The 25,245-nt window shown below is 46.8% G+C and overlaps 1 protein-coding gene across 4 annotated transcripts in view; it reads left to right on the top strand.

The window, feature by feature from the left end:
- Window positions 1–25,245, top strand: part of PITPNC1 (phosphatidylinositol transfer protein cytoplasmic 1) — a 327,211-nt gene that overhangs the window by 255,091 nt on the left and 46,875 nt on the right. For all 4 annotated transcript variants that reach the window (XM_033183893.1, XM_033183896.1, XM_033183895.1 and 1 more), the window contains exon 6: window positions 5,118–5,213. In XM_033183893.1, coding sequence (XP_033039784.1) covers window positions 5,118–5,213 — 96 coding nt within the window. The remainder of the gene's footprint in view (window positions 1–5,117; window positions 5,214–25,245) is intronic.

Here is a 25,245-nt window from a genome sequence, read left to right as displayed (position 1 = left end):
GTTTTACCTTGTCCATGCTCTCTGATTACACCACATCAGGACTGTTGCCACTTCCCACTGCTCCGTGGCAGCCCCTCTGTGTACCACTCAAGTTGGCTAACTATGGGATGATAGGACAGAGAAGGAATAAGGCAAGGAGCAAGATGGAGGAGACTAATAGGATGCAGAGGCCACTTTTAACACCACAGGCTTTTTAACTGGAAGGAATGTTAATGGTCACCTGGGTCACTTGATCTCAGTCTCCTTAGGGCCACAGATCTCTTTGTTTTTGTTTTTGTTTTTTTTTTTTTGAGACAGAGTCTCACTCTGTCGCCCAGGCTGGAGTGCAGTGGCCGGTTCTCAGCTCACTGCAAGCTCCGCCTCCCGGGTTTATGCCATTCTCCTGCCTCAGCCTCCGAGTAGCTGGGACTACAGGCGCCCGCCACCTCGCCCGGCTAGTTTTTTTTTTTGTATTTTTTAGTAGAGACGGGGTTTCACCGTGTTAGCCAGGATGGTCTCGATCTCCTGACCTCGTGATCCGCCCGTCTTGGCCTCCCAAAGTGCTGGGATTACAGGCTTGAGCCACTGCGCCCGGCCCCACAGATCTCTTTGATGATCAGATGAAAGTGGTCGAACTCTCTTTCCAGAAAAATACACCTTCCCAAATTCCAAGATATCTCCCAGAATCCCTGAAACCCATTTTTCATAGAGATGGAGTTTCACCATGTTGGCCAGGCTGGTCTTGAATTCCTGACCTCAGGTGATCTGCCCACCTGGCCTCTCAAAATACTGGGATTACAGGTGTGAGCCCCCCATGCCTGACCAGATAACTGAATTTAAACTCAGCTCTCCTGATTGCCAATGTAGGACCCATCAGCCCATAGTAGGTTGTCACCCTGCACTGAGCCCTGTGGCGGCAATTGTGGGAAATTAGGGTGCTTACAGCCAAGGAAATAGGATCTCAGACTCGTAGGAAAAAAAAAAAAAAAACTAAGATCAATGAGTAAGCAATATTCCTGCCATGGAGTCCTCTTTGGAAGGTAGAAGCTAATGTCTTCCATTAGTTCACCAGGCAATTATTGAGCGCCTGTGAGCATCTCTTAATCTCTAATCACTGGGAAATTCATTATTTATTAGAAATTGAAACTCGCCTGTAATCCCAGCACTTTGGGAGGCCGAGGTGGGTGGATCACCTGAGGTCAAGAGTTCTAGACCAGCCTGGCCAACATGGTAAAACCCCATCTCTACTAAAAATACAAAAATTAGTGTGGTGACACTCCACAGTGAGATGGAGTCTCACTGTGTTGCCTAGGCTGGAGTGCAGTGGCACAATCTCAGCCCACTGCAACCTCTGCCTCCCGAGTTCAGGCGATTCTCATGCCTCAGCCTCCCGAGTAGCAGGGTTCACAGGTATGTGCCACCACGCCCAGCTGGGGTTTCACCATGTTGACCAGGCTGGTCTCAAACTCCTGACCTCAAGCAATCTACCTGCCTTGGCCTCCCTAAGTGCTGGGATTACAGGTGTGAGCCACTGCACCCAGCTGACAGCCTATTATTTTCTTTCTTTTGCCAGCACATACTCTATTCTGCCTTGTATTTTTGGTAATAGCTCCCCAGTCTGTCTCTCCTACTAGATGATAACCTCTCAAGGTCTATCTTTGTAGTCCCTCAAGCCCAGGGCAGCACTTTGCATGCAATGGGTATATCAGTCAGGGCCCAATCAGGAGACAGAAACCACACAGTAATTTGAATAGGAGAAATGTAATAGAAGGAATTATTGATCTCTGATAGGAGCAACTATAAGGATGTAAAGGGAACTCGAAAGGGTACCCTAAGGCTGAGAGAGAATACCCAGGAAGGACAAAGTTGGAAGGGGCCCCCTGCATGGCTGGAGTTCAGATTTCGTTGGAGAAGGTGTGGTTGTAGCCCACAGGATGGTGGGGAAGTTCACGAGGTTGACCTGAGCCAGGGCTGGTTCACAGTGGTTGAGGAGCAGAGCGCCCTCTGGGGTGCAGGCCTGAGGAGGTTGCTAGACAGGTGTGTGTGTGAAGAGTCAGGCACGCTGCCAGTGCAAGGCCTACAGCATGCAGTGCCTGCAGCAGGAGGGCCACCGTGAAGTGGTTACTGGGCCCAGGCTAGGGCTGCAAGGTCACTGAGCAACCGTGCACTCTAGGCATGCGGCTGGGGCAGAGCCTGACCGAAAGTCCCCACAGACAGACTCTGCAGCCCAGCAACATCTAAATCTGAAGGAGAAATCCCCTTCCTCTTGCAGTTGCCCTCCAGGGCCCCCTACTGATGAGGCTCATTGTAAAGGAGAAATGCTTACAGGGTCCAGTCCATGATCTCAGAGCAGAGGTGTAAGGGCTACTTTGGAACTGAGGCAATACTGTGAAAACTGCAATGGGTGCAATGGGGGATCAATAAAATGTTTGAATTAAATCAGGGAAAGCTATACAACCTGTCATGCCCCCCTTCATCCCTGCTTAGTTCCCTTTCTTTGAGTCCTATAGATTTTACTACCAATAAATGTCAAACCTTTTTAACTACTTTTGTAATTTACTCTCTGGAAGCTCATTTCCCTCTGGGGTATTCTGTGTGTGTTTGTGTGTGTGTATGTGTGTGTGTGTGGTTTTTGTTGTTGTTGTTTTTGAGACAGAGTCTTACTCTGTCGACCAGGCTGGAGTGCAGTGGCACAATCTCCACTCACTGCAATGTCCACCTCCCAGGTTCAAGGGATTCTTCTGCCTCAGGCTCCCAGGTAGCTGGGATTACAGGCACATGACAATACGCCCGGCTAATTTTTTTTATTTTTAGTAGGGATGGGGTTTCACCATCTCATCATGTTGGCCAGGCTGGTCTTGAACTCGCAACCTCAAGTGATCCCCCTCCCCCCACCGCTTCAGCCTCCTGAAGTGCTGGGCTTACAGGTGTGAGCCACCATGCCTGGCCTCTGTGTGTCTTCTTAATGAGGCACTTGTCTCTCTTCTCTTAGCTCACACTTAAAAGAGATTTGCAAAAAGAAAGAAGGAGCAGGGGGACTGGCTCTTGCAAACAGTGTGAGACCCAGTATTTTATTTCACAACTTATTTCTCCACTTGAACTTGTTTCTCCACTGTCTGTTTCATTTCGAGGCAGTCCACTTGTCCCTCCCAAATGCTTTAGGAGTGTCCTGAGGCACTTGACTTCAAGTAGCAGTGGAAAGAATCAGAGTTGACCCAAGAACCAGTCTTTCTCTGACTTGAAGGAGAAGTCAGTGGCCACCTCGGGTCAGACTGGGGAGTTAATCTCCTTGGACAAATCTGAAGAGTCCAGTCTCCAAATATTTAGAAGAGAATAGGCAAGAAGAGAAGAACCACCAGCAGACTTGGAGGATAATTTCAACACAAATATTATTCAGAAAGCATTTAGAAAGGGCTAATCATTTCAAGGAACTTGAGAATCCAACCAAGACGAGTTGAGCCTATACAGAACCCTTCAGATGCCCTCTTGTGGGAGACTGTGTTATTAATAGGCACCAAGTTCGGGTTAGGGCCGTGTTCTTGGGTATCAACTACCCTGTTCTTCCAAAATACTGCTGCATTCTCTCCCGAAGAGTCAGATGGAATTAGTGTTAACTGGAGATTCCCTCCAGGAATGAGCTAAACAGTGAGATGCGGTTACAGTTAAGACTTCCTCTAAGAATGAAGTGGTTGTCCAAACTTAAATCTGTTGGCCGGGCATGGTGGCTCACGCCTGTAATTCCAGCACTTTGGGAGGCCAAGGTGGATGGATCACTTGAGGTCAGGAGTTCGAGACTAGCCTGGCCAAGATGGTGAAACCTCGTCTCTACTAAAAATACAAAAATTGACCAGGCTTGGTGATGGGCACCTGTAGTCCCAGCTACTCAGGAGGCTGGGTCAGAAGAATCGCTTGAACCCAGGAGGTGGAGGTTGCAGTGAGCCAAGATCCCACCACTGCACTCCAGCCTTGAGACTCTGTCTCAAAAAAAGAAAGCTGTTTGTCATCCTGCAGAAGGATGATGATCCCTTTAGACCAGAAAGATACAATGAGAAGAACTAGAAGAACTTAATTTTTTTTTTTTGAGACAGTCTCACTCTGTCGCCCAGGCTGGAGTGCAATGACGCAATCTCAGCTCACTGCAACCTCTGCCCCCCGGGTTCAAGTGATTTTCCTGACTCAGCCTCCCAAGTAGCTGGGATTACAGGCGTGCACCACCATGCCTGGCTAATTTTTGTATTTTTGGTAGAGACAGGGTTTCACCATGTTGGCCAAGGTGGTCTCAAACTCCTGACCTCAAGTGATCCACCTGCCTCGGCCTCCCAAAGCGCTGGGATTACAGGCGTGAACCACCGTGCCCAGGCCGACACTTATATCTATATATTGTGGCTGTGTGATTGTTGTTATTATTATTATTATTATTATTTTGCAAGTGATATGCATTCTGGGCCAGTGGGACCTAGATCAGATTGGCAGGAAACTATCTCAGTGTCTTGCCAAGCTTTACGTTGTTACCTTTATGTGTGCAAGGGAAATTGTGCTCTTAAATGATCAAGAAAAACAGGTGTGTTTCCCTTGGGTAATGAGATTGTGGTTTATTTTCTTATTTTTGCTTATCTATATTTTCTGCAATGAGCATGTATTATTTGTGAAACTAAATGTATATAAAATATATAATATATATTTTTAACATATATATATAATTTTAATTTTAAAAAATACACTCTTTCTAACTCTTGGCCTATATCCCTGCTTTTTGACTCAAATTTAGCCAGACCCTTTCCAACCTCTTTACTCCTCCTGTTCAGGTGAACTGCCAAAAATCAGCACACTTCAGTTTAGGAAGAGATATTTTTTGGAAGAGATCAATTTCCTCACTCTTGAACTTCTAAAAACAGCCCAGTTTTTCTTCTGCCTCTCACCAAGCAGTGATTGATGCTACACCTGCCTCTGATGTGACAAAACGGAAGCCATGAATCAAAGCTTTCTATGATTCTTGCGCATTCTGAGGCTGGTGAAGGCACTAGCCGGGGGCACTGGGACGTGTGAAGATGCTCTGTGTGGGGGTTACTCTGCCTCAGGCACTTTGGAAGGTAACACCTGCTATCACTAACCTTTGATATGTTGCTCTGCTTTTTCAGATTTTCGACAATGAAGCCAAAGACCTGGAGAGAGAAGTTTGCTTTATTGATATTGCCTGCGATGAAATTCCAGAGCGCTACTACAAAGAATCTGAGGTAAGCGACATTTGGGATGAGATGTGGAAGAGATTCATTCATTCATTCATTCATTCCACAACTATTTCTTAAGCGCCTCCTAACTTGGGAGGATGCCATCTCTCGTTGTGTGGATTCAATTTGCTTTTATGTCTTTCTGGTTCTTCTTGCGAGTCTCAAAATTAAGTCCCTAACTCTTCAGGGACCATCATTGGCCCTGGCCGTTACTCAATTTCCACTTAGTTTTCCTGTCTCCCAACTCTGCCATCATTTTTTGGCAACGTCAGTATCCATAGGGCTGGGCCGTCCAACACACTGGCCTCCCTGAAACACAACAGGCAGTCTCCCCAATCTCATGCTTTTTTTTTTTTTTTTTTTTTTGAGATGGAGTCTGGCCCAGGCTGGAGTGCGGTGGTGTGATCTCACTGTGATGTCTGCCTCCCAGGTTCAAGCTATTCTTCTGCCTCAGCCTCCTGAGTATCTGGGATTACAGGCACCCACCACCATACCTGGCTAATTTTTGTATTTTTAGTAGAGATGGGGTTTCACCCTGTTGGCCAGGTTGGTCTCCAACTTCTGACCTCAAATGATCCGCCCACCTCGGCCTCCCGAGGCGCTGGGATTATAGGCATGAGCCACCTGTGTTTTATCTGTATCTGAATCAATCCTTGAAAACTTTGATAGCTCATTCCAGCACAGCTCCTTTCTCTCAAAACAGCAAGCACTTTAATGAGGGCATCTCCTTTGTTCTTGGCTGAGAATAAATTTCAGAGAACTTCTTTCTCTCTGGTTTTCAACATACCAGGATCCATCCTTTGCCTTACTTCTACCTTCCTGCTATACGGTTTGTGCGAGTCACCATTTATATCCCATTAGTATTTTATTAATGGCTGCTGACGGAACTTGGGTGACCCACTTGTATATAACATCCTAGCCCTGCAATGACAGCAGATGCAGGGCTATTTTTGTTGGTTAGCAACATGCCACCAATCCCAATATGTCTGGAATCAGGGCCCTAGACTCGTCCTCGAACCGTAACACGCGGACCTTGAAACTCTTCTCCCAGAGTCATTAAGGCTGATGGGAGACACAATAAATAAACTTCTTCAAAATGAATTCTGTCGTTACACAAATAAACCAGGCTCCCAACATGGTGGTTCGGATTTCTTTTGCCTCCACGTTTTGGGATTCGTTTTGGTATAAAAGTCTTACCTGATCTTAGCAAATGCTTGGCTGCTTAATTGCAGGCACATGTCTTCAGCTGCTGTCCCTGAAAGAGATGGGGAGAGGCTGATGTGGATCACTCTGTGTTGCTCATCTCCACCCAAAGGGTGAGCGTTTTAACATCATCAACTTTCATTGTGCTCTGCGGCCAACCACACCTATGCTTTTTAAGATAAACAAAGTTAAATGCTTTCTGCGTAACTGTGGAACGGCCGAAGAGGGAAATAAACAGGGCACCATTGACCTTCCCCTTGTCTCACTCCATGGAAATCCTGTAGTTTCATGTCAAGTCCGCCAGTGCTTAATGGGGTCTGATGATGTCCAGAGCATTGTGCAAAGCACTCCTGTGACGCCTCGGGCTCCCCTGGGCTGCTGTCCTACCTGGACCTCCCGGCCTCTTTGGGAGCTCTGGGTCTTCCAGGAAAGCAGGGTTGCCAGAAAACTCTGAACTAATTTCAGCTTTTCCTCCCAGTGTGCTTTGGCGTGGCTCTGCCTGGACTTCAGGGAGTTCCCTCCTGATTCAGTAGGAAGTCTTGATACAAATATAGAATATTAATGAAGAAATCAAGTCTCATTTCTAGTCAACGTGCCTGACTCATTTCCCTGTGCTCTGGGCCCCCAAAGAACCTCCACTAGAAAGCTTCCTTTCATTCACATAAACATTCAAGGAGCTTTTCCTTCATGCTTCACAGAGTCGCTCATGGGCACGTCCATACCTCTTTCCCTGGGTCCTAAAGTATCCTTCCCTGGATGCAGTTTGGCCAAGATGAGTGGTAAAGAGTCCAGTAATTATTCATCCAATAAATATTTATGGAGCCCTCACTGAGTGTCATGTACAATGTTAAGACGGGGATATCTGGGCATGGTGACTAACACCTGTAATCCCAGCACTTTGGGAGGCCGAGGCAGGCGGATCACTTGAGTTTAGGAGTTCGAGACCAGCCTGATCAACATGGCAAAAACTCTACTAAAAATACAAAAATTAGCTGGCAGGGTGGTCAGCTACTCGGGAGGCTGACGCACGAGAATCGCTTGAACCCAGGAAGCGGGGGCTTTGACGAGCTGAGATCGCAACAGAGCCAGAAACTGTCTCAAAAAAAAAAAAAAAGGAAAAAGGACGCAGCAGCAATGAGCCAAAGAGATACTTAGGGTTCCTCCCCTCAGGATACTTCCAATCTAACAAATACCACACGGAGAGTATTTGGCAAACAGTAGAGAAATAGTCACACACACACATATGGAGTTCAGAGTCACAAGTGTAGGAAGGCAGGTACAGAGAGAGACTGTGATGAGGAAACTGCATTTAAGAGGATAGGATCAGGAGATATGCTATGGAAAAAATGACAGTTCAGGCCAGGCGCAGTGCCTCACGCCTGTAATCCCAGCATTTTGGGAGGCCAAGGCAGGCAGATCACCTGAGGTCAGGAGTTTGAGACCAGCCTGACCAGCAGAATGAAGCCCCAACTCTACTAAAAATACAAAAATTACCCGGGCTTGGTGGCATGCGCCTGTAGTCCCAGCTACTCAGAAGACTGAGGCAGGAGAATCGCTTGAAGTCCCAGCTACTCGGGAAGCCGAGGTTGAACCCAGGAGGCAGAGGTTACAGTGAGCCAAGATCACACCACTGCAATCCAGCCTGGGCAACAGAGACTCGGTCTCAAAATAAATAAATAAATAAATAAATAAATGAAGTTGAGGCGTCATAGGATCTAAATTATACTTTTAGGCCGGGTGCAGTGGCTCAAGCCTGTAATCCCAGCACTTTGGGAGGCCGAGACAGGCGGATCACGAGGTCAGGAGATCGAGACCATCCTGGCTAACACGGTGAAACCCCGTCTCTACTAACAATACAAAAAACTAGCCGGGCGAGGTGGCGGGCACCTGTAGTCCCAGCTACTCAGGAGGCTGAGGCAGGAGAATGGCGGGAACCCGGGAGGCGGAGCTTGCAGTGAGCTGAGATCCGGCCACTGCACTCCAGCCTGGGCCACAGAGCGAGACTCCGTCTCAAAAAAATAAAAAATAAATTATACTTTTAAAAGATTGTTCTGGATGGAGAATGGACTGGAGAAGAGCAGAGTCAGGAGACCACCAAGGTCACTATCATTATGTAATCAGTTACTTAGGTGCTATCGTGGCTTGCGCTAGAGGGCTGGCGGCAGAGATGGAGAGGAGCAGATGGTTTTAATGTATGTTTTGAAGATGAGGATGAATTGACAGGGATTGCTTATGGATTGGATGTGGGGATGAGGTTGAAGGAGGAGTTGGGATGGCCTTAAGGATTCTGGCTTGAGCGACTGATAGATGGGGGTGCTGCTTACTGAAATGGGAAGATGAGAAGAGAGGTGTACCTTGGAGAAAGATGCGTGGATTTTGTGATGTCAGTGAGGCAGCTAACACAAACAGAAATGAGTCTGGAGCTTAGGCGAGAGATCTGGGCTGGAGACAAACTCAAGAGTATTTGGCGAATAGGAGATTTAAAAATCCTGGGGATGGATGAGAGGAAGAAAGCATGAAGTATAAATGGGAAAGGGGTTCAAGTCCGAGCCTTCAGAGATGGCAGCAGCTGGCGATCAGGTCGAATCTAAAAGAATCAGGAATCTAAAAGAATTAGTCAGAAAGTTAGGACGAAAACAAGGGAAATGCACCAAGGAATGTAAGTTTCAAGAGGAAGAGAGTGACCAGAGGTGCTGAATGCTGCCAAGAGATCGAGTAGGAAGAGAATGGAAAACCGTCCGCTAGAATAGTTCTCCACTGGGGGCAATTATTGCCTCACGAGGATGCTTGGCAATGCCTGTAGACATTCTCAGTTGTCAAAACATAGGAGGGCTACTGGTATCTAGAGTGTAGAGGCCAGGGATGCTGCTAAAATCCTCTACAGCACAGACAGGACAGCCCTTCACAACAGAGAATTGTCTGACTCCAGCCGGATGCGGTGGCTCACGCCTGTAATCTCAGCACTTTGGGAGGCTGAGGCAGGCGAATCACAAAGTCAGGAGTTCAAGACCAGCCTGGCCAACATGGTGAAACCTCGTTTCTACTAAAAATACAAAAAATTAGCTGGGCATGGTGGTAGGCGCCTGTAATCCCAGCTACACTGGAGGCTGAGGCAGGAGAATCACTTGAACCTGGGAGGCCAAGATTGCACCACTGCACTCCAGCCCAGGCGACAGTGTGAGACCCGTCTCAAAAAAAAAAAAAAAAAGAATTATCTGGCTCCAGATGTCCATAGTGCCAAGGCTGGGAACCTTGTTCTACAGGAAGAGGTGATTGAAGATGGTTGGAACTCTGGATTCAGCTTTGATGCTCAGGGCCACCCCTGGCCTGTCCTAGAGTCTTAGGGTTACTGAATGGATGCGGGAGAAGGGGGCCCATAGGGCTGAGCCCTGCACACTCATCATCCATTGTGTGACCTCCCAGGGGATCTGCTGGCATCTGTAACAGGTGGAATTCCTCCTCCATGGACCTGGCAGCCGGATCACAAAGGGCTACAGGCACCATTGGGAGCCTGCAATAACATCTTAGAAAAAGCATTCCCCCAGGGGTGACTCCCTTGTGACCCCAGCCCCACCATCTTCAACAGGCCAGAATACAGACTGCAGTCTGAACCCACCCAAAGGAAGAGGGGTGAGTTTCCTGGGCTGTTTTGGTGGTTGTGTCTACGGTAAACATGCCAGGGACTGGGAGTAAGAGGAACAACAGATTCAGAAGGCAAACCATTTCCAAACAGACATAAATGTCTAACTGGCACACTGTAAATAATTAACACCCTCCACCCGACCACAGGAGTTTCCTTCTAAAATGAAATCTGACCTTGTTTTGTACTTAAAACCCCTGACTGGCCCTCCTTTAGAGTTCAGCTCACACAGGACTCCCCCTTTCTGAGTTTTCCTGGGCATGCCGCTCCCCCACCACTGCTGGTCTGGACACAGCGAAGTTCTGGTCCATAGCTTCTAGGTCATGCTAGATTGTGCTAGCTCATCACTATGGCATGAGCTCTGCAAAGACAAGAGCTAGCTGTTCCCCAGCCACTGCTACAGCACCAGTACGTAGCAGGCGCTCACTCAGTGGTTGCTGAATGAATGAGTGAAGGCGAGGGACTTTGCTTTTTTTCTTCCAGCAGTGACAATTTCAGAGCAAGCGCTATCAAAGAAAATGAATTCGTTGCCATTAAGCAAGCAGTTGTGAATCAGAGTTCCTTTTTTTTTTTAATCGGAGGCATCCAGCTTCATGGGCCTTTTCTTCCCATCCATCTTTTTAAGTTGACGATGTCAGCGTCCTAAATAGAAACGTTCTTTATGGAAGCCGGATGCCGATGGGCTGAATCTGTGCCTGGATTTTTTTGATGCTGATGAATCCAGACCAGGGTTATCTGGATTGCTCCTCTCCACCCAGCTACTGTCACACACACACAGCCATCCAGGCCAAAAGAGGGGGTGAAAAGACTTTCCTTTCTTTTTCCATTTCTCACTGGAAACCTTCGAGCCACACAATCAAGACTGCCTCTCTCATGAAGGTGACCAGAGCTTGGAATTTTCCAGTGGGTGCCCTCTGCCCCATGGCCCTCGTGCCATCGCCACTAGCCAGGGATTCAGAAGAATGCTTTGGGGATTCAGGATCAGCTGATAGCCCAGCTCAGTGCTTTCCTTATTCTCATGTTTGCAGTGATGCTATTTCCTATTAAGGCCTGATCTTCAGTTCTCAAAGAACTCTTAGCTTCAAGTTTGTTCTCATTGTCATTAATGGACTCTGCAGGGCAGTGCTGTATTGTGGGGGAGGGGGGAATTAGTGTGATTTTTTTCAGGCAGAGAGAGCCCCTCGATTAGTCACAGAGACCACTGAGGCCCTGTCTGCCCAGAAGCATCATAAAGCTGTTTGCACCATGTCACGTGGAAAATGACCATCATCAACACCAAAGCAGGAAAAGGGGTGAAGCCAAAAGCTGAGCAGGTTGGACTGGTTATGCGGCTGATACATAGCATCTTGCTACTGCCAAGATTTTCATCCCAGCTCCTTGATGCTCTGCCAAGATTTCAAGGTGAAGATCCCAGCGGAGGAATGAGGAATTCTGCACGATAAGTCAGAGTGTGCCTGCAGAGGCCACAGACAGTGCAGCCATACCCGCAAGGCTGAGTTGGCAGTTTTGGGGTGCAGGAACAAACCTCAACTTCTAGCCTGTAGGACTAGTCCAGGCTGGAGAATCTCTGAAAGCCATGCTGGGAGAGATCTAACCCAGAGGCCTTTGATGTCGGCTCGCAGTCAAGTTCAAGTCCATTACTCTTTCTCCTCCATTCACTGCAGTCGTTCATGAGGTCTGGCTTCCATCATGAGATGGGGAGTGATCAAAGAAAATGGCATCTGTGTTGGCCTCCTGGGGGCTGCCACCTGCAGCAATCTCCCCTAGACACAAATGTGTAGGGTGTGTGCAGCTTCTCAATTTTCAGACATACCTCCAGGGCAAAGGAAGAGAAAGAAAAAGGAATGTCTTTCTTAGTCGAGGAAGTAGAAGTAGAGGGTTTTGTGTGTGTGTGCTTCCTTTTTTAAATCTTCGTTGATTTATGTAATGAAAAGCAAAGGAGTCTGTAGCCCTGAGGTTCTCAACTACGGGCAAATTTGTCCCCCAGGGGCATCTGGCAATATCTGGAGACATTTTTGATTGTCGAAACTGGATAGGGCATGTCATGAATCTAGTGGGTAGAGGTCAGGGAGGGAGGCTGCTGAACATCCAAAATGCGCCAGGTGCAATGGCTCACACCTGTAATCCCAGCACTTTGTGGGAGGCTGAGGCAGGAGGATCACTTGAGGCCAGGATTTCAAGACCAGCCTGGGCCACACAGCAAGACCCTATTCTACAAAAAAAAATAAAAATAAAAATAAATTTGCTGGGCATGGTAGTATGTGCCTATAGTCCTAGCTACTCAGGAAGCTGAGATGAGAGAATCACTTGAGCCCAGACGTTTGCGACTACAGTGAGCCATAATCATGCCACTGCACTCCAGCCTGGGAAACAGAGCGAGACTCTGTCCCTAAAAAATAAAGAAAAGAAAAGAAAGAAGAGTCGGGTGCAGTGGCTCATGCCTGTAATCCCCGCACTTTGGGAGGCCGAGGCAGGTGGATCACCTGAGGTCGGGAGTTCAAGACCAGCCTGACCAACACGGAGAAACCCCGTCTCTACAAAAAATACAAAATTAGCTGGGCGTGGTGGTACATTCGTGTAATTCCAGCTACTGGGGAGGCTGAAGCAGGAGAATTGCTTGAACCTGGGAGGCAGAGGTTGCAGTTAGCTGAGATCGCACCATTGCACTCCAGCCTGGGAAACAAGAGCGAAACTCTGTCTTAAAAAAAAAAAAAAAAAAAAGAAAAGGAAAGAAAAAAGAAAAGAATCCAAAATGCACCACAACAGAGAATTATCCAGTTCCAAAATGTCAAGTATGCCAAGATCAATAAACCCTGACAACATAGACCAATCCAAGGAAAGGAAACAGTAAAACCTACTGGTATCAAGACTCATTAATGAATTCCTTTAGTTAGCATTTACTAAGCACCTACTGTGTGCCAGCTACATACTAGGCATTGAGGGTACAAAAACAAGATTGTATAAGCCCTCAAAGGTCCTGTCTTCTACTGCCTTTTGAATTGATTTTCTTGTTACAGATGAAGCAATTTCTCATCCCCTGTATTTTGGAGGATATAAAGGCCATCTTACTAGTGATAAATACAGCATAGTAACTTAATGGGGAAATTTGCAATTTTTTGAACTCAGGTAGCAACAAAGGAGAAAGAAGAACATGAGGCTGTCCTAGAAGCATGGGCCCCTGATGTGCCATAATTGAGTGTTTTTCAGACAGAATTTGATTTTGAACTTTCCCCTTAAGTTGAGTGACTAAGTCTCCAGGTCCCTGGATCATAGCCTTCCTGGACCAAGAACTCCTTGGCAGCTAGTTCATTGGTCCCCACAGATCTAAATATCTGTTGAATTCTCTCTTAAGGGAGAGAGAACGAAACAAAAAGAGATACATCTAGCTTTTCCAATAACTGTCAAGGGTGAGAGATTAAATGTTGTTTGCTAAGGACCGGCCCTCAGAAAGGGAACAGAGAGACCAACTAAGTAAATATTGTCATATTTAGCTGTACCCTTCAGTACAAAGAGCTTCATCCAAATCACTCGGCTCCCTCAAATTAAAAATATTTTCATTCTGGTCTACATCTTGGCCTTTGAGGGTGGTAAAGATTTTCCGTTACCTCTAATGGCCAGATTCAACACAGCTGCCTCTTGCCGGGGTACATTGTTAAGTTCACTCTGTTGTGCTGTTATTATCATTTTTTTCCCCTTTCCCTCAAGTCCATCTGTTTCTTTCTGAGAGTAACGCAGCTGTTTTGCAGTGGGTTCCAACTTACTGCGGCCCGCATGCTTCTTGGAAAATAAGAGGACTGATGACATCACTGGGATGGGGAGAAATCCCTGCTGCCAAAGGAGTCCCTGGTGGGAGCCTCTAAAACTGGAGGGTGAGGGAGGAAGCCTGCAAAGAAGATGCAAGAGAAGGGTCCCCAGCAGCTGCCGCATCGCGGGCCCTGAGCCCTCTCCCCTTCCAGGATCTGGATGATGCCAGTGCTGTTTGAAATTGAGAGAGAAGGCCAGGCGCAGTGGTTCACATCTGTAATCCCAGCACTTTGGGAGGCCGAGGCAGGCAGATCACTTGAGATCAGGAGTTCGAGACCAACCTGGCCAACATGGTGAAACTCCATCTATACTAAAAAAACAAAAATGAACAGGATAAAGATACAAAAATTAGCCACGTATGGTGGCGGGCACCTATAATCCCAGCTACTCAGGAGGCTGAGGCAGGAGAATCACTTGAACCCAGGAGGCGAAGCTTGCAGTGAACCAAAGATGGTGTCACTGTACTCCAGCCTGGGTGACAGAGTGAGACTCTGTTAAAAAAAAAAAAAAAAAAAAAAAGAGGCTGGGGACGGTGGCTTACACCTGTAATCCTAGCACTTTGGGAGGCCAAGGCAGACACATTGCCTGAACTCAGGAGTTCGAGAGCAGCCAAGACAAAATGGTGAAAACCCATCTCTACTAAAATACAAAAAATTAGCCTGGTGTGGTGGCATATGCCTGTAATCCCAGCTACTCGGAGGCTGAGGCAGGAGAATCGTTTGAACCAGGGAGGCGAAGGTTGCAGTGAGCTGAGATCACACCATTGCAGTCCAGCCCGGGTGACAGAGCCAGACCCTGTCTTAAAAAAAGGAAACTCATGATACATATATATTCATACATATTCATACATGTTCTGGTTCATGATCTGGTTGGGAGGATATGGTATAATGACACAAATGCTAAGTGATAGTGCAGAATGAGGCAGCAAGAGAAATACATTCACATAGCCACGTGTGATCTACTTTCCTCAAACTCATACACACGGTCATCCCCAGAAGAGTCCCAGGACTGGTCAGGGAAGACTTTATAGGAGAGGTGGAATCTGAACTGGGCCTTAAAAACGAAATAGATTTATGTTTATTTTTTTGCTCATAAATTAATACATGATCCTTGTAAAAAAAAAAATTCCAACGTGATGCAAACACAAAACAGAGCAAATCTCCTGTGATCCCTCATCAGAGACATGACTGTTGTTAAAGTTGGTGTTTATACTTAAACATAATGCATAAATAGTATTATTTTATAAAACGAAACTCATGCTATGCACACCACCTTGCAACATGCATTATTTCACTAATCACACAAGCTTGCCATTTGTCTGTGCAGCACGCGCCCGTCTAGTGAGTTTTAGGTGGCCGAATAATATGCCAATGAAGGCCAGGTTCAGTGACTCATGCCTGTAATCCCAGCACTTTGGGAGGCCAAGGTGGGCAGATCGCTTGAGCTCAGAAGTTCAAGACCAGCCTAGGCAACATGGCAAAACCCCATCTCTACAAAAATATAAAAATTAGCTGGTCATGATGGCACATGCCTGGAGTCCCAGCTACTCTGGAGGCTGAGGGAGGAGGATCACTTGAGCCCAGGAGTCAGAGGCTGCTGCAGTGAGCCGAAATCCTGGGCAGCAGAGCAAGACCCTACCTCAAAATAATAATAATAGTAATAATAATAATAATAAGCCAGTGTACGGTGGTGCCATGTGTACATCATTCTCCATTTGATAGACATTTAGAGTGTTTCCATTCTTATTATGATACTGCAAGAAACATCCATAGGTATCTTCTGGGAGTTGTTCTAACGTCTCTGTAGAATAAATCTAAAAGCGAAACTGTTGACTCAATGGACATATGGGTTGAAATTTTCCTAGATATAACAAAATTGCCCATACCCTGTGGCTACATTAAATTGCCCCTGACTCACACTCGGATGGGAGCAAACTCAAGTCTGAAGATGTGTGAGATGGAATGGACAGTGTAGTGAATGGCTGAAAATAAGGAGTCTCAGTGCATAGTCAAGGATCAGTGAGGCACAGGGGAAAAACTTTGAGTGCCAAGCCAATGAATTTGGACTTTATTCTGTAGGTCACAGGGAGCTTTCAAAGCAGGGGTCACCAAAAATAAAAAATCCATTGGCCAAGAAAAAAGAAAAAGCAGGGGTCATGAGCAACCATGCATGGGGACTCTACTTGTGACCTCACCAGAGGGGCTGACTCTCTTGTGGGGATGTTGAGGGCAGGCTCCTGGGTGCCCAGACGTTTAGGACCATTCAAATCCATTACCCTACATCCTTCCCTCTTCTGCTACCCTCTTTCATGAACAAATTGCCCTCAGCCATCTTGACAACAATAAGATTTTATTAGTGAATAGTAACATTTGGAAATAAAAAGGCATTAAACAGTAGTCCAGTCCTCAACAACCCTGGCTGCACCATTTTCAGACCAATAATTGGCAACTTCCCAAGGAACAATGAGGTTTTCTTTCTCAGACCTCATTCCTTCCAAACCCAGGAAAGATGAGACGCCAAGTTTTGCTGAAGCACAGTGCCTAGTGCTGATTTTAAAAGCCACTGCTATTCTCTTGGCCTAATAATGCAAAGCTACCTCAGCATTTGGAGCAAACCTCATTTTTACTGGGATTACTACAAAAAATGGTAGTGCCCAACTTCATCCTAGAGAAAGAGTTTTCATTGTTTTAAATTTTTCAAGGGGGAAAAAACCATTTAAACTGCTGCAGTAATTGGCATGAATGATGGTCCCCAGCACTCAGTGTTCAGAGCAGCAGTTGCAAACCCTACCAATTGAATTTGGTAGTGAAATGCCAGACCAAGTAGGTCAAACAAAATCAAAGCATATGAATTCCTAAATGCCAGATCGAAACCAGAGATTCTAAGTCTCTGCCAGTAGTGGAGTTGCTGATTTTGGCATTGGGGGTCATTGAATCAATAGAAAGAGCCCCTGGGGGCCAGGTGCAGTGGCTCACGCCTGTAATCCCAGTATTTTGGGATGCCAAGGCAGGCGGATCACTTGAGGTCAGGAGTTCGAGACCATGGCAAAACCCTGTCTCTACTAAAGATACAAAAAGTAGCTGGGCATGGTGGCACGCACCTGTCGTCCTAGGTACTAGGGAGGCTGAGGCACGAGAATTGCTTGAATCCGGGAGGCGGAGGTTGCGGTGAGCTGAGATTGCGGCACTGCGCTCCAGCCTGGACAACAGAGCGAGACTTTATCTCAAAAAAGGAAGAAGCCTGGGAGAAATCACCCTGTCACCCTATATCCCAAAAGGAACAGACCAGGGAGGGAAGAACTCATCCAAGTAAAACATTCATGGAACGGAGAAACAGTTGGGCTTTTCGTAAAGGGATCTGTGCAAAAGATAACCCCTAGAACCTATGAATTGGGATTCCCAGCTTGGACGCTCTGTGTCTAGATGATTCAGCCCTAATGTGGTGAGGGTCCTGGCTGTGGGAGCCTCCTAGGCGGTCACAGCTACTGCATTTGATCATCATCAATTCTGTGTCTGAGTCCCTCCCTCCTTTCAAAAGAATGGATAGATTGACAGATGGACAAATGGGATGGAGAAGTGAGATGACGTCAAAGGCAAGGCATGGAAAGTGACTAGCACAGCCCCTGGCACACAATAAGCATTTCATAAGTATTCCCTTCTCTCTGCTTTGACCCTGGCTTCGAGCTCTGCAGATGGGTTGCAGGAACGGTGGCTCCGTGGAAACCATGTGTCTTTGCAAGGTGGCCACCGTGAGTGCCATCACAGGAGTTTGTTTGCGTGTCGTTTTTCTCTTGTCGGTGTGAGTGGAGAACAGGAGCAGAGGTGTGATACCAATAGCTCCAGCTCTCAGGATCATGGGATCCTCCGCCGGCTCAGCGAGATCCTGCAGAAGTTACAGCCATTTGTGCTGCTGAGACTTTAAAAAAAAAAAAAAAATGTGTTACTGCCTCTGTTATAGTTTAACCTGAATTCCGGATGGCAAGTGTCTGTGCTACTTCACCTCGAAGAAACCTTAGAAGTTACATTTTCTGTTTGTTGTGCCAAGTCTGGGCCATCTGTGGCACTGCAGTGCTGGGATGGTACCCAAGGCAGTATTGCCATGCTATCTCTGTCTGCCACGAGCCTTCTTACAGCTGTACTATAGAAAACTAACATTTAAGACTTTCAAAGAAGGAAGCAAGAGCTGAAAGGCCCAAGGCTCTCAGCCAGGAGTGAACAGATACGACAAGCTCTTCTTCAGTTCCATCTCATGGAGAACTTCTCTCTGTCCTTTTTTTTTTTTTTTTTTAATAGGACAGAGTCTCACTCTGTCACCCAGGCTGGAGTGCAGTGGCGCAATCTCAGCTCACTGCAACCTCTGCCTCCTGGGTTCCAGCGATTCTCCTGCCTCAGCCTCCTGAGTAGCTGGGACTACAGGGGCATGCCACCACACCCAGCTACTTTTTGTATTTTTCGTAGAGACAGGGCTCCACCATATTGGTCAGGCTGGTCTCGAACTCCTGACTTCAGGTGATCCACTTGCCCTGGCCTCCCAAAGTGCTGGGATTGCAGGCGTGAGCCAATGCGCCTGGCCCTGCTCTGTTTTTTCAAGAAAACAGGCAACGAGTCCACACAAGTTGCTCAGAACTGGGGCCAACCGCATCAGCCCCTGCTGTGTTTAGTCTTATTAAAGTAAAACACCAGAACTGCTTGGCCCTTACAACAGAGCTCCCAAATCAGGTCAGCATCACCCAGGGAAGTTTTGAAAACTGGAGCTACCCAGATCCCACCTTAGACCAACCCAACCAGACTCACTGGTCTGGGACCCGAGAATCAGTGTGTAAATGCACCAGGTTTGGGGAAATGGCCTCAGAGCAGAGCTTCCCATCTTTTTCCATGCCTTGACAGGTAGAAAGTGTTTCGTTTTGGCCAGGCACAGTGACTCATGCCTGTAATCCCAGCACTTTGGGAGGCCAAGGCGGGCGGATCACCTGAGGTCGGGAGTTTGAGACCAGCCTGACCAGCATGGAGAAATCCCATCTCTACTAAAAATACAAAAATTAGCCGGGCATGGTGGCGGGCACCTATAATCCCAGCTACTCGGGAGCCTGAGGCAGGAGAATCGCTTGAACCCGATAGCGGGAGCTCACGCCATTGTACCCCAGCCTGGGCAACAAGAGCGAAACTTCATCTCAAAAAAAAAAGAGAAAGTGACTCATTTTGATTGACACATCAAGGAGGAGCTCCTGGTCAATATGACCAATCCCCGAGGTCAGGAGGCCCCAGTCTGTTCCTCAAGGACTGCAGGAGCAATATGCCTCATCACATCTACTATCCGTTCACCATAGGGAAGCTTTGCCTAAGAGAGCTCAACTTATTGTGGTCAAGGTTTTAAACCACTTTATTGTTACTTAATTTGGGGGAGGGGTGATGCAGGGGGGTTAGCAACGTAGGCCTGTAAACCTGCCCATTCCCCAATTGTGAGAGAGGTCAGTGCCTTTGAATTTTGTTCTGTCTGTTGGGAATCTGATACCATCTGTAGAATCAGGTCCAAAGTCTTCCTTGACATCTACTAGCATTAATTATAACATACGTTTGTGCAGTTTTTTTCCTAAGTTGCTTCTGATTTGGGGGTGGCTTCAGATTGACACTCATTGAAGTTTATTTCCTCCAACCAAAGACTGTAGGCTGGCTGCAGTTGTTCACGCCTGTAATCCCAACACTTTGGAAGGCCAAGGCGGTGGATCACTTGAGGCCAGGAGTTCGAGACCAGCCTGGCCAACATGGCAAAACCCCATCTCTACTAAAAATACAAAAATTAGACAGGCGTGGTGGCGGGTGCCTGTAGTCCCAGCTACTCGGGAGGCTGAGGCAGGAATCGCTTGAACCCTGGGAGGTGGAGGTTGCAGTGAGCCGAGATCGTACCATTGTACTCCAGCCTGGACAACAAATGAGACTCTGTCTCAAAACAAAAACAAAACAAAAAAATACTCTAATAGTTGTCCACCAGGTCCTGTGGCTAAATCTCCTCCAAGCCCTTTCTTCGTTTAGCACTCTAAGAATCTGCAGCAATGACTCTATGATGTTTGAAGTGGCATTTTTCTCCTTAAGAACTAAGACCTGACCGAGCGATTCACTCCTCCACATCTGTTTATTCAGACTCCAAGTACAACTGTTCAGCTTCTGTTCCAAAAATACCCAAGAAAGAATAAGTGTTATTAAGGTGCTTGTCTTCGTCTTTTATTATTAAGAGGCCCAGAGAAAGACATATAATTACTAGCTCATTAGCTTGGGCCTTAGAATTTTCAATGAACATTTCTCACAAAATTGCTAAACCTGGTTTTATAGGGTATGGAACTAACTTTTGAGAAAAATAAATGCCACTGTTTAGAGTCTCACTCTGTCACCCAAGCTGGAGTACAGTGATGCGACCAAGGCTACCGCAACCTCCACCCCTCCAGGCTCAAGCGATCCTCCTACCTCAGCCTCCTGACTACCGGCATGTGCCACCACACCAGCTATTTGTGTGTGTGTGTGTGTGTGTGTGTGTGTATGTGTGTGTGGGGGGGGATATGGGTGTGTCATGATGGGAATCTTGCAGTGTTGCCTAGGCTGGTCTCAAACTCATGGGCTCAAGTGATCCACCTGCCTCAGCCTCCCAAAGTGCTGGGATTACAGGTGTGAGCCACCACTGCACCCGGCCAATATCGTCTCCATTTTATAGATAAGGAAACTGAGGCTTAGAGAGTCTAAGTAACTGGCTAGAAGTTTCAGGAAGCCTGGATTCAAAACCCCAAAGTGTCCTACCCCAAAGATTATGCTTCTCCTACACCAAGTAGACTCCTTCAGGTAAAGCTAGATGTGCAAACAACTGTTGTCTTTGGAAATCACTCAAAGAAATAGTTGCCTTCTTAAATATATCTTCCCAACCCCGAGTCTCAGTGACTAAATGATCTTAGGGAAAGACTGGTATGTAGAAAAAGAAGGGCCTTTCCAGTCCCTTGGTTACCTAATCTGATAGAACTCTACTCCTCATCTTTGGAGAGAAATTTCTTCTTTACAAACATTCCAGAAAATAGTGGATTTGCCAAAAGCAGCTTGGGTCTATTAAAAAAAAAAAAAAAACCCCAAAAGCTAAAAACTGGCCATCCTCCATTATAGAATAGAAACCTTTTTTTTTTTTTAAACAGGGTCTTACTTTGTTGCCCAGGCTGGAATACAGTGGCACCATCATGACCCACTGCAGTCTTGACCTCCTAGGTTTAAGCCATTCTCCTGCCTCGGCCCCCTAAGTAGCTGAGACTACAGGTGCACACCACCACACCCAGCTAATTTTGGTTTTTTTTTTTTTTTTTTTTTTTTGTAGAGACAGGATTTCCCAGGCTGGTCTCAAGCTCCCGAGCTCTAACCATCTGCCCGCTCAGCCTCCCAAAGATGACACATGTGAGCCACCACACCCAGCCCAGGAACCTATTTTAAAAAAGAAAAAAAAAAAAAAGCCATTAGTCACTGAAGAACCCATCTACAGACCCTAATTCGAAAATAATCCTTTTTTCACTTTAGCATCCACACGATGGTCTTAGAGTTAAATAACTTGCCCAAGTTCACACAGTAGTTACTGGAGCTGAAATTCCAACCTGGGAGCAGGGCATGGGTTCTCTGTCACTTCAAAGCCTCCTCGGTTCATCTCTCAGTCCTGCTGCACAGATCTGAGGACCCCACAAGGTGCTCCCGGGTATGGGAAACAGTGAAACATGTTGTATCAGTGAAGGGAGAAACAGCCTGAAGAATCCACTCATCACTTTTACCTGCTTTATGTACTGGGATTCCAAAAGTGCATTTGGAGAAACGAAATAAGTTCTAAAGCTCAAATAAATTTGAAATCTAAAAATGGAAATATTTTATTGTCTTCAAATTACAGACTGATTGGCTTATTGAACAACTCTACCCTAGTTTCTGGTTTGACAAGTTGGAGTCCTAAATTTCCCAAAATAATACAGTACACAAGGAGCAGGCTAGACTTGGGGACAGTTAATCTGGTGCTGGTCACTGCTGGCATGTTGCAGCTCATCGAGATATTTGTCAGCCTATTATCAGCTTTTGATTTAATAAACTTAAGCTAGTTCTAGGCCAAATTGTAGATCCTCGGTAGGAATGCGGGCTGTTGATGCCTCTCCATAGCCTGTGTCTAAAGAGCACTGCTAAAATCAGAGTGCAGAACAGCCTCAAGTTCAAAGGCTACAAACCGAGCCAGGTTCTAATAAGCTCCCTTTATGGGAGGAGCTGGGTTCCTGGCCTCTCACTGTCACATGTATTAAGGTGGGGACCTCTCCAGTGTGCCCTTGAATGACCTTATTGCTTTCGATTAGAGATTACCTTGAACTATACTTGTAGTGCCAAAAGGAATAGGTTAGTGTTGTGCAACAGGATGTTAGGGAGATACCTGTTGTTGCTCTGGAACTGGGAACCAGGCCCAAAGCTGGGGACAAAGAGGAATTGGGACTCCAAATTCACCAGGCAGCTGCTAATCACCAATGGCCCAGATGCCCCTCTTCCCACAGCTCTGGTTGCCCCGTCTTCCCCTTCCCTAGGCCCTATGTGGAGATGGAGGAGGGGAGTTTGCAGTCATTGGGAGTATACTTCTTGCCTAACCCCAATCCCATGTGACAGGAGTATTCTGAGAGAATCAACTACAGAAACTGGGGCATCTGCAAAAAAAAAAGCTGGCTATAGACCCAGCACAGTGGCTCATGCCTGTAATCCCAGCAATTTGGGAGGCCAAGGTGGGAGGATCACTTGAGACCAGGAGTTTGAGACCAGCCCAGACAACATAGTAAGAGCGCATCTACAAATTTTTTTTTTTTAATTAGCTGGGCCCGGTGGCACGTGCCTGTGGTCTTAGCTACTCAGGAAGCTGAGGTGGGAGGATTGCTTGAGCCTAGGAGTTCGAGGCTGCCGTGAGCCATGATTGCACCACTGCACTCCAGCCTGGGTGACAGAGCCAGACCCTGACACATACACAAAAAATAGTTGACTGTTTGCCAAACTGGCAACTTGGAGGCCCACCCTCAATGCTACCATCCTGCAAGACGGGTGAGACTAATAAGTGTCCCCAGAAGCTTGCAGAGGAACATAGAGATTGCACCTGCTGCCCATCTGGAAGTTTCTAAAGGAGGAGCTTTGGAAGGAGCTCGTGGCTAGGGCTGAGATGGAACCATGGGAGTGTGAGCTTGGGAATACCATGGGGGCATCCCCTGGGGCATTACTGAAAATGCAGATAATAGTGGGCTACTTTTAAGAGCTTATGAGAATTCTGGGGTGTTTTCTGTGTCTCCAACCAGTTCATTTCTCCAGCACCAGCTGTGTATCCAACAATTTAATTCAATTCAGACACTGTCTATCTGGAATTAGCATCAGACCCCAGAAGTTAAAGGGCTCAGTCCCACAAAGCTGCCCCCACTTCTGATTGACAGGCTATAAATCTGAAGTGTTGGCCGGGTACAGTGGCTCATGCCTATAATCCCAGCACTTTGGGAGGCCATGGCAGGTGGATCACTTGAGGCCAGGAGTTCAAGACTAGCCTGGCCAACAGAGTGAGATCCCATCTCTATTTTTTTATTAGAAAATTTTTTTTTAATCTGGAGTCTCCATGACTCCTTCCTCAGGCTCAATAATTTGCTAGAAAGGCTCACAGAACTCAGGAAAACATTTACTTAGATTTACCAGTTTATCATCAAGGATATGACTCAGCAGCAGGTAAATGGGAGAGACGAGTCAGGTGAGGTATTGGAGGGTGAGGACTTGGGGCTTCTGTGCCCCCTCTGGGTGTGCTGTCCTCCCAGCAGGTCGGTGTGTTTAAGCGTTTATGGAGCTCAATCCCAGCACTCCCTCCCTCCCCAGAGGTCAGTGGATGGGGCTGAAAGTTTTTTTTTTTTTTTTTTTTTTTTTGAGACAGAGTTTCACTCTTGTTGTCCAGGCTGGAATGCAATGGTGCGATCTCGGCTCACCACAACCTCCACCTCCCAGGTTCAAGTGAGTCTCCTGCCTCAGCCTCTTGAGTAGCTGGGATTACAGGCCTGCGCCACCACACCAGCTAATTTTGTATTTTTAGTAGAAACGGGGTTTCTCCATGTTGGTCAGGCTGGTCTCCAACTCCCGACCTCAGGTGATCCACCTGCCTCAGCCTCCCAAAGTGCTGGGATTACAGGCGTGAGCCACCGCACCCGGCCAGGGCTGAAAGTTTTAACCCCCTAATCACTTGGTGTTTCTGGTGACCAGCACCATCTTGAGGCCATCTAGGGCCCCTCACCTGTGTATGTGATCAGAAGGAGCTTGTTATGCATCCCAAAGGACACCCCCATCACTCAGGAAATTCCAAGAGTTTTTGGAGCATTGTCTCAGGAAGCAGTGACAAAAACCAAATCTATCTGATATTACATCACAAGGATGAAATGAGAGAGCGAATCTCAAGTGCCTGACACAGACTCTGGTATGGAGCAAGCACTTGAAGACGTTAGCTCCTAGGGTTAGTTTTTCCTCCTTCCTTCCTTGACTTTCCTCTGACCACCTCTCTTGCAAGTTCTCATTTGCTTTCATCTTCTCCCCAGTTCCTAAAAGGCATACTGGGGCTAGAAACCATGGGCTTTTTTTTTGTTTTTTTGAGACAGAGCCTTGCTCTGTCTCCCAGGCTGGAGTGCTGTGGTGCAATCTCAGCTCACTGCAACCTCTGCCTCCCGGGTTTAAGCGATTCTCCTGCCTCAGCCTCCTGAGTAAGTGGGACTACAGGCATGTACCACTATGCCTGGCTAAATTTTTTGTATTTTTAGTAGAGACGAGGTTTCACCATGTTGGTCAGGCTGATCTCCAACTCCTGACCTCAAATGATCCACCCGCCTTGGCCTCCCAAAGTGTTGGGATTACAGGCGTGAGCCACGGCGCCTGGCCAAAACCATGGACTACTACATTGTTTTGTGTGATGTGCTCAAATTTCTCATTTGCCTCATCCCTCTTCTTAAAGCAGTTAGTTTCAAGTGTTTCTGGCACTGAACTATAACTGAGAAGGGCGCGAAACACCCAGAGAAGCACTCTCCTTGCCACAGCTGCCTTTCAGTGCCTTTCTACACATCAGATGCACCTTATGAGTCAAGCTCCTTTAAGAGAGTCACTTTGCAGAGAAAAAGCGCAAACCGCTCAGGGTTTGTGATTCATTCTAGTGCCAAGAGCAAATGCTTTAAAAATAGCACTTTAGGTATTAACTGCTAACAAAGCAAGAATTGACTGCTTCTGGCATGATTTGCATTCAGGGTTTTGGGTTTGTTTTTTTTTAAGCTGATGCATAGCAGTTGACCTTTTAAGTCAAGTTTTAGGTCAGTTCTCCAGCACATTCTGAAAGCTCCTTAGTTTTGTCTCTTTT

Source organism: Trachypithecus francoisi, unplaced genomic scaffold (assembly GCF_009764315.1).
Source record: "Trachypithecus francoisi isolate TF-2019V2 unplaced genomic scaffold, Tfra_2.0 Lachesis_group20, whole genome shotgun sequence".
Lineage (NCBI taxonomy): Eukaryota > Metazoa > Chordata > Mammalia > Primates > Cercopithecidae > Trachypithecus > Trachypithecus francoisi.
Note: the sequence above shows the minus strand (reverse complement) of the source record. Positions and strands in the feature narration are given on the sequence as shown.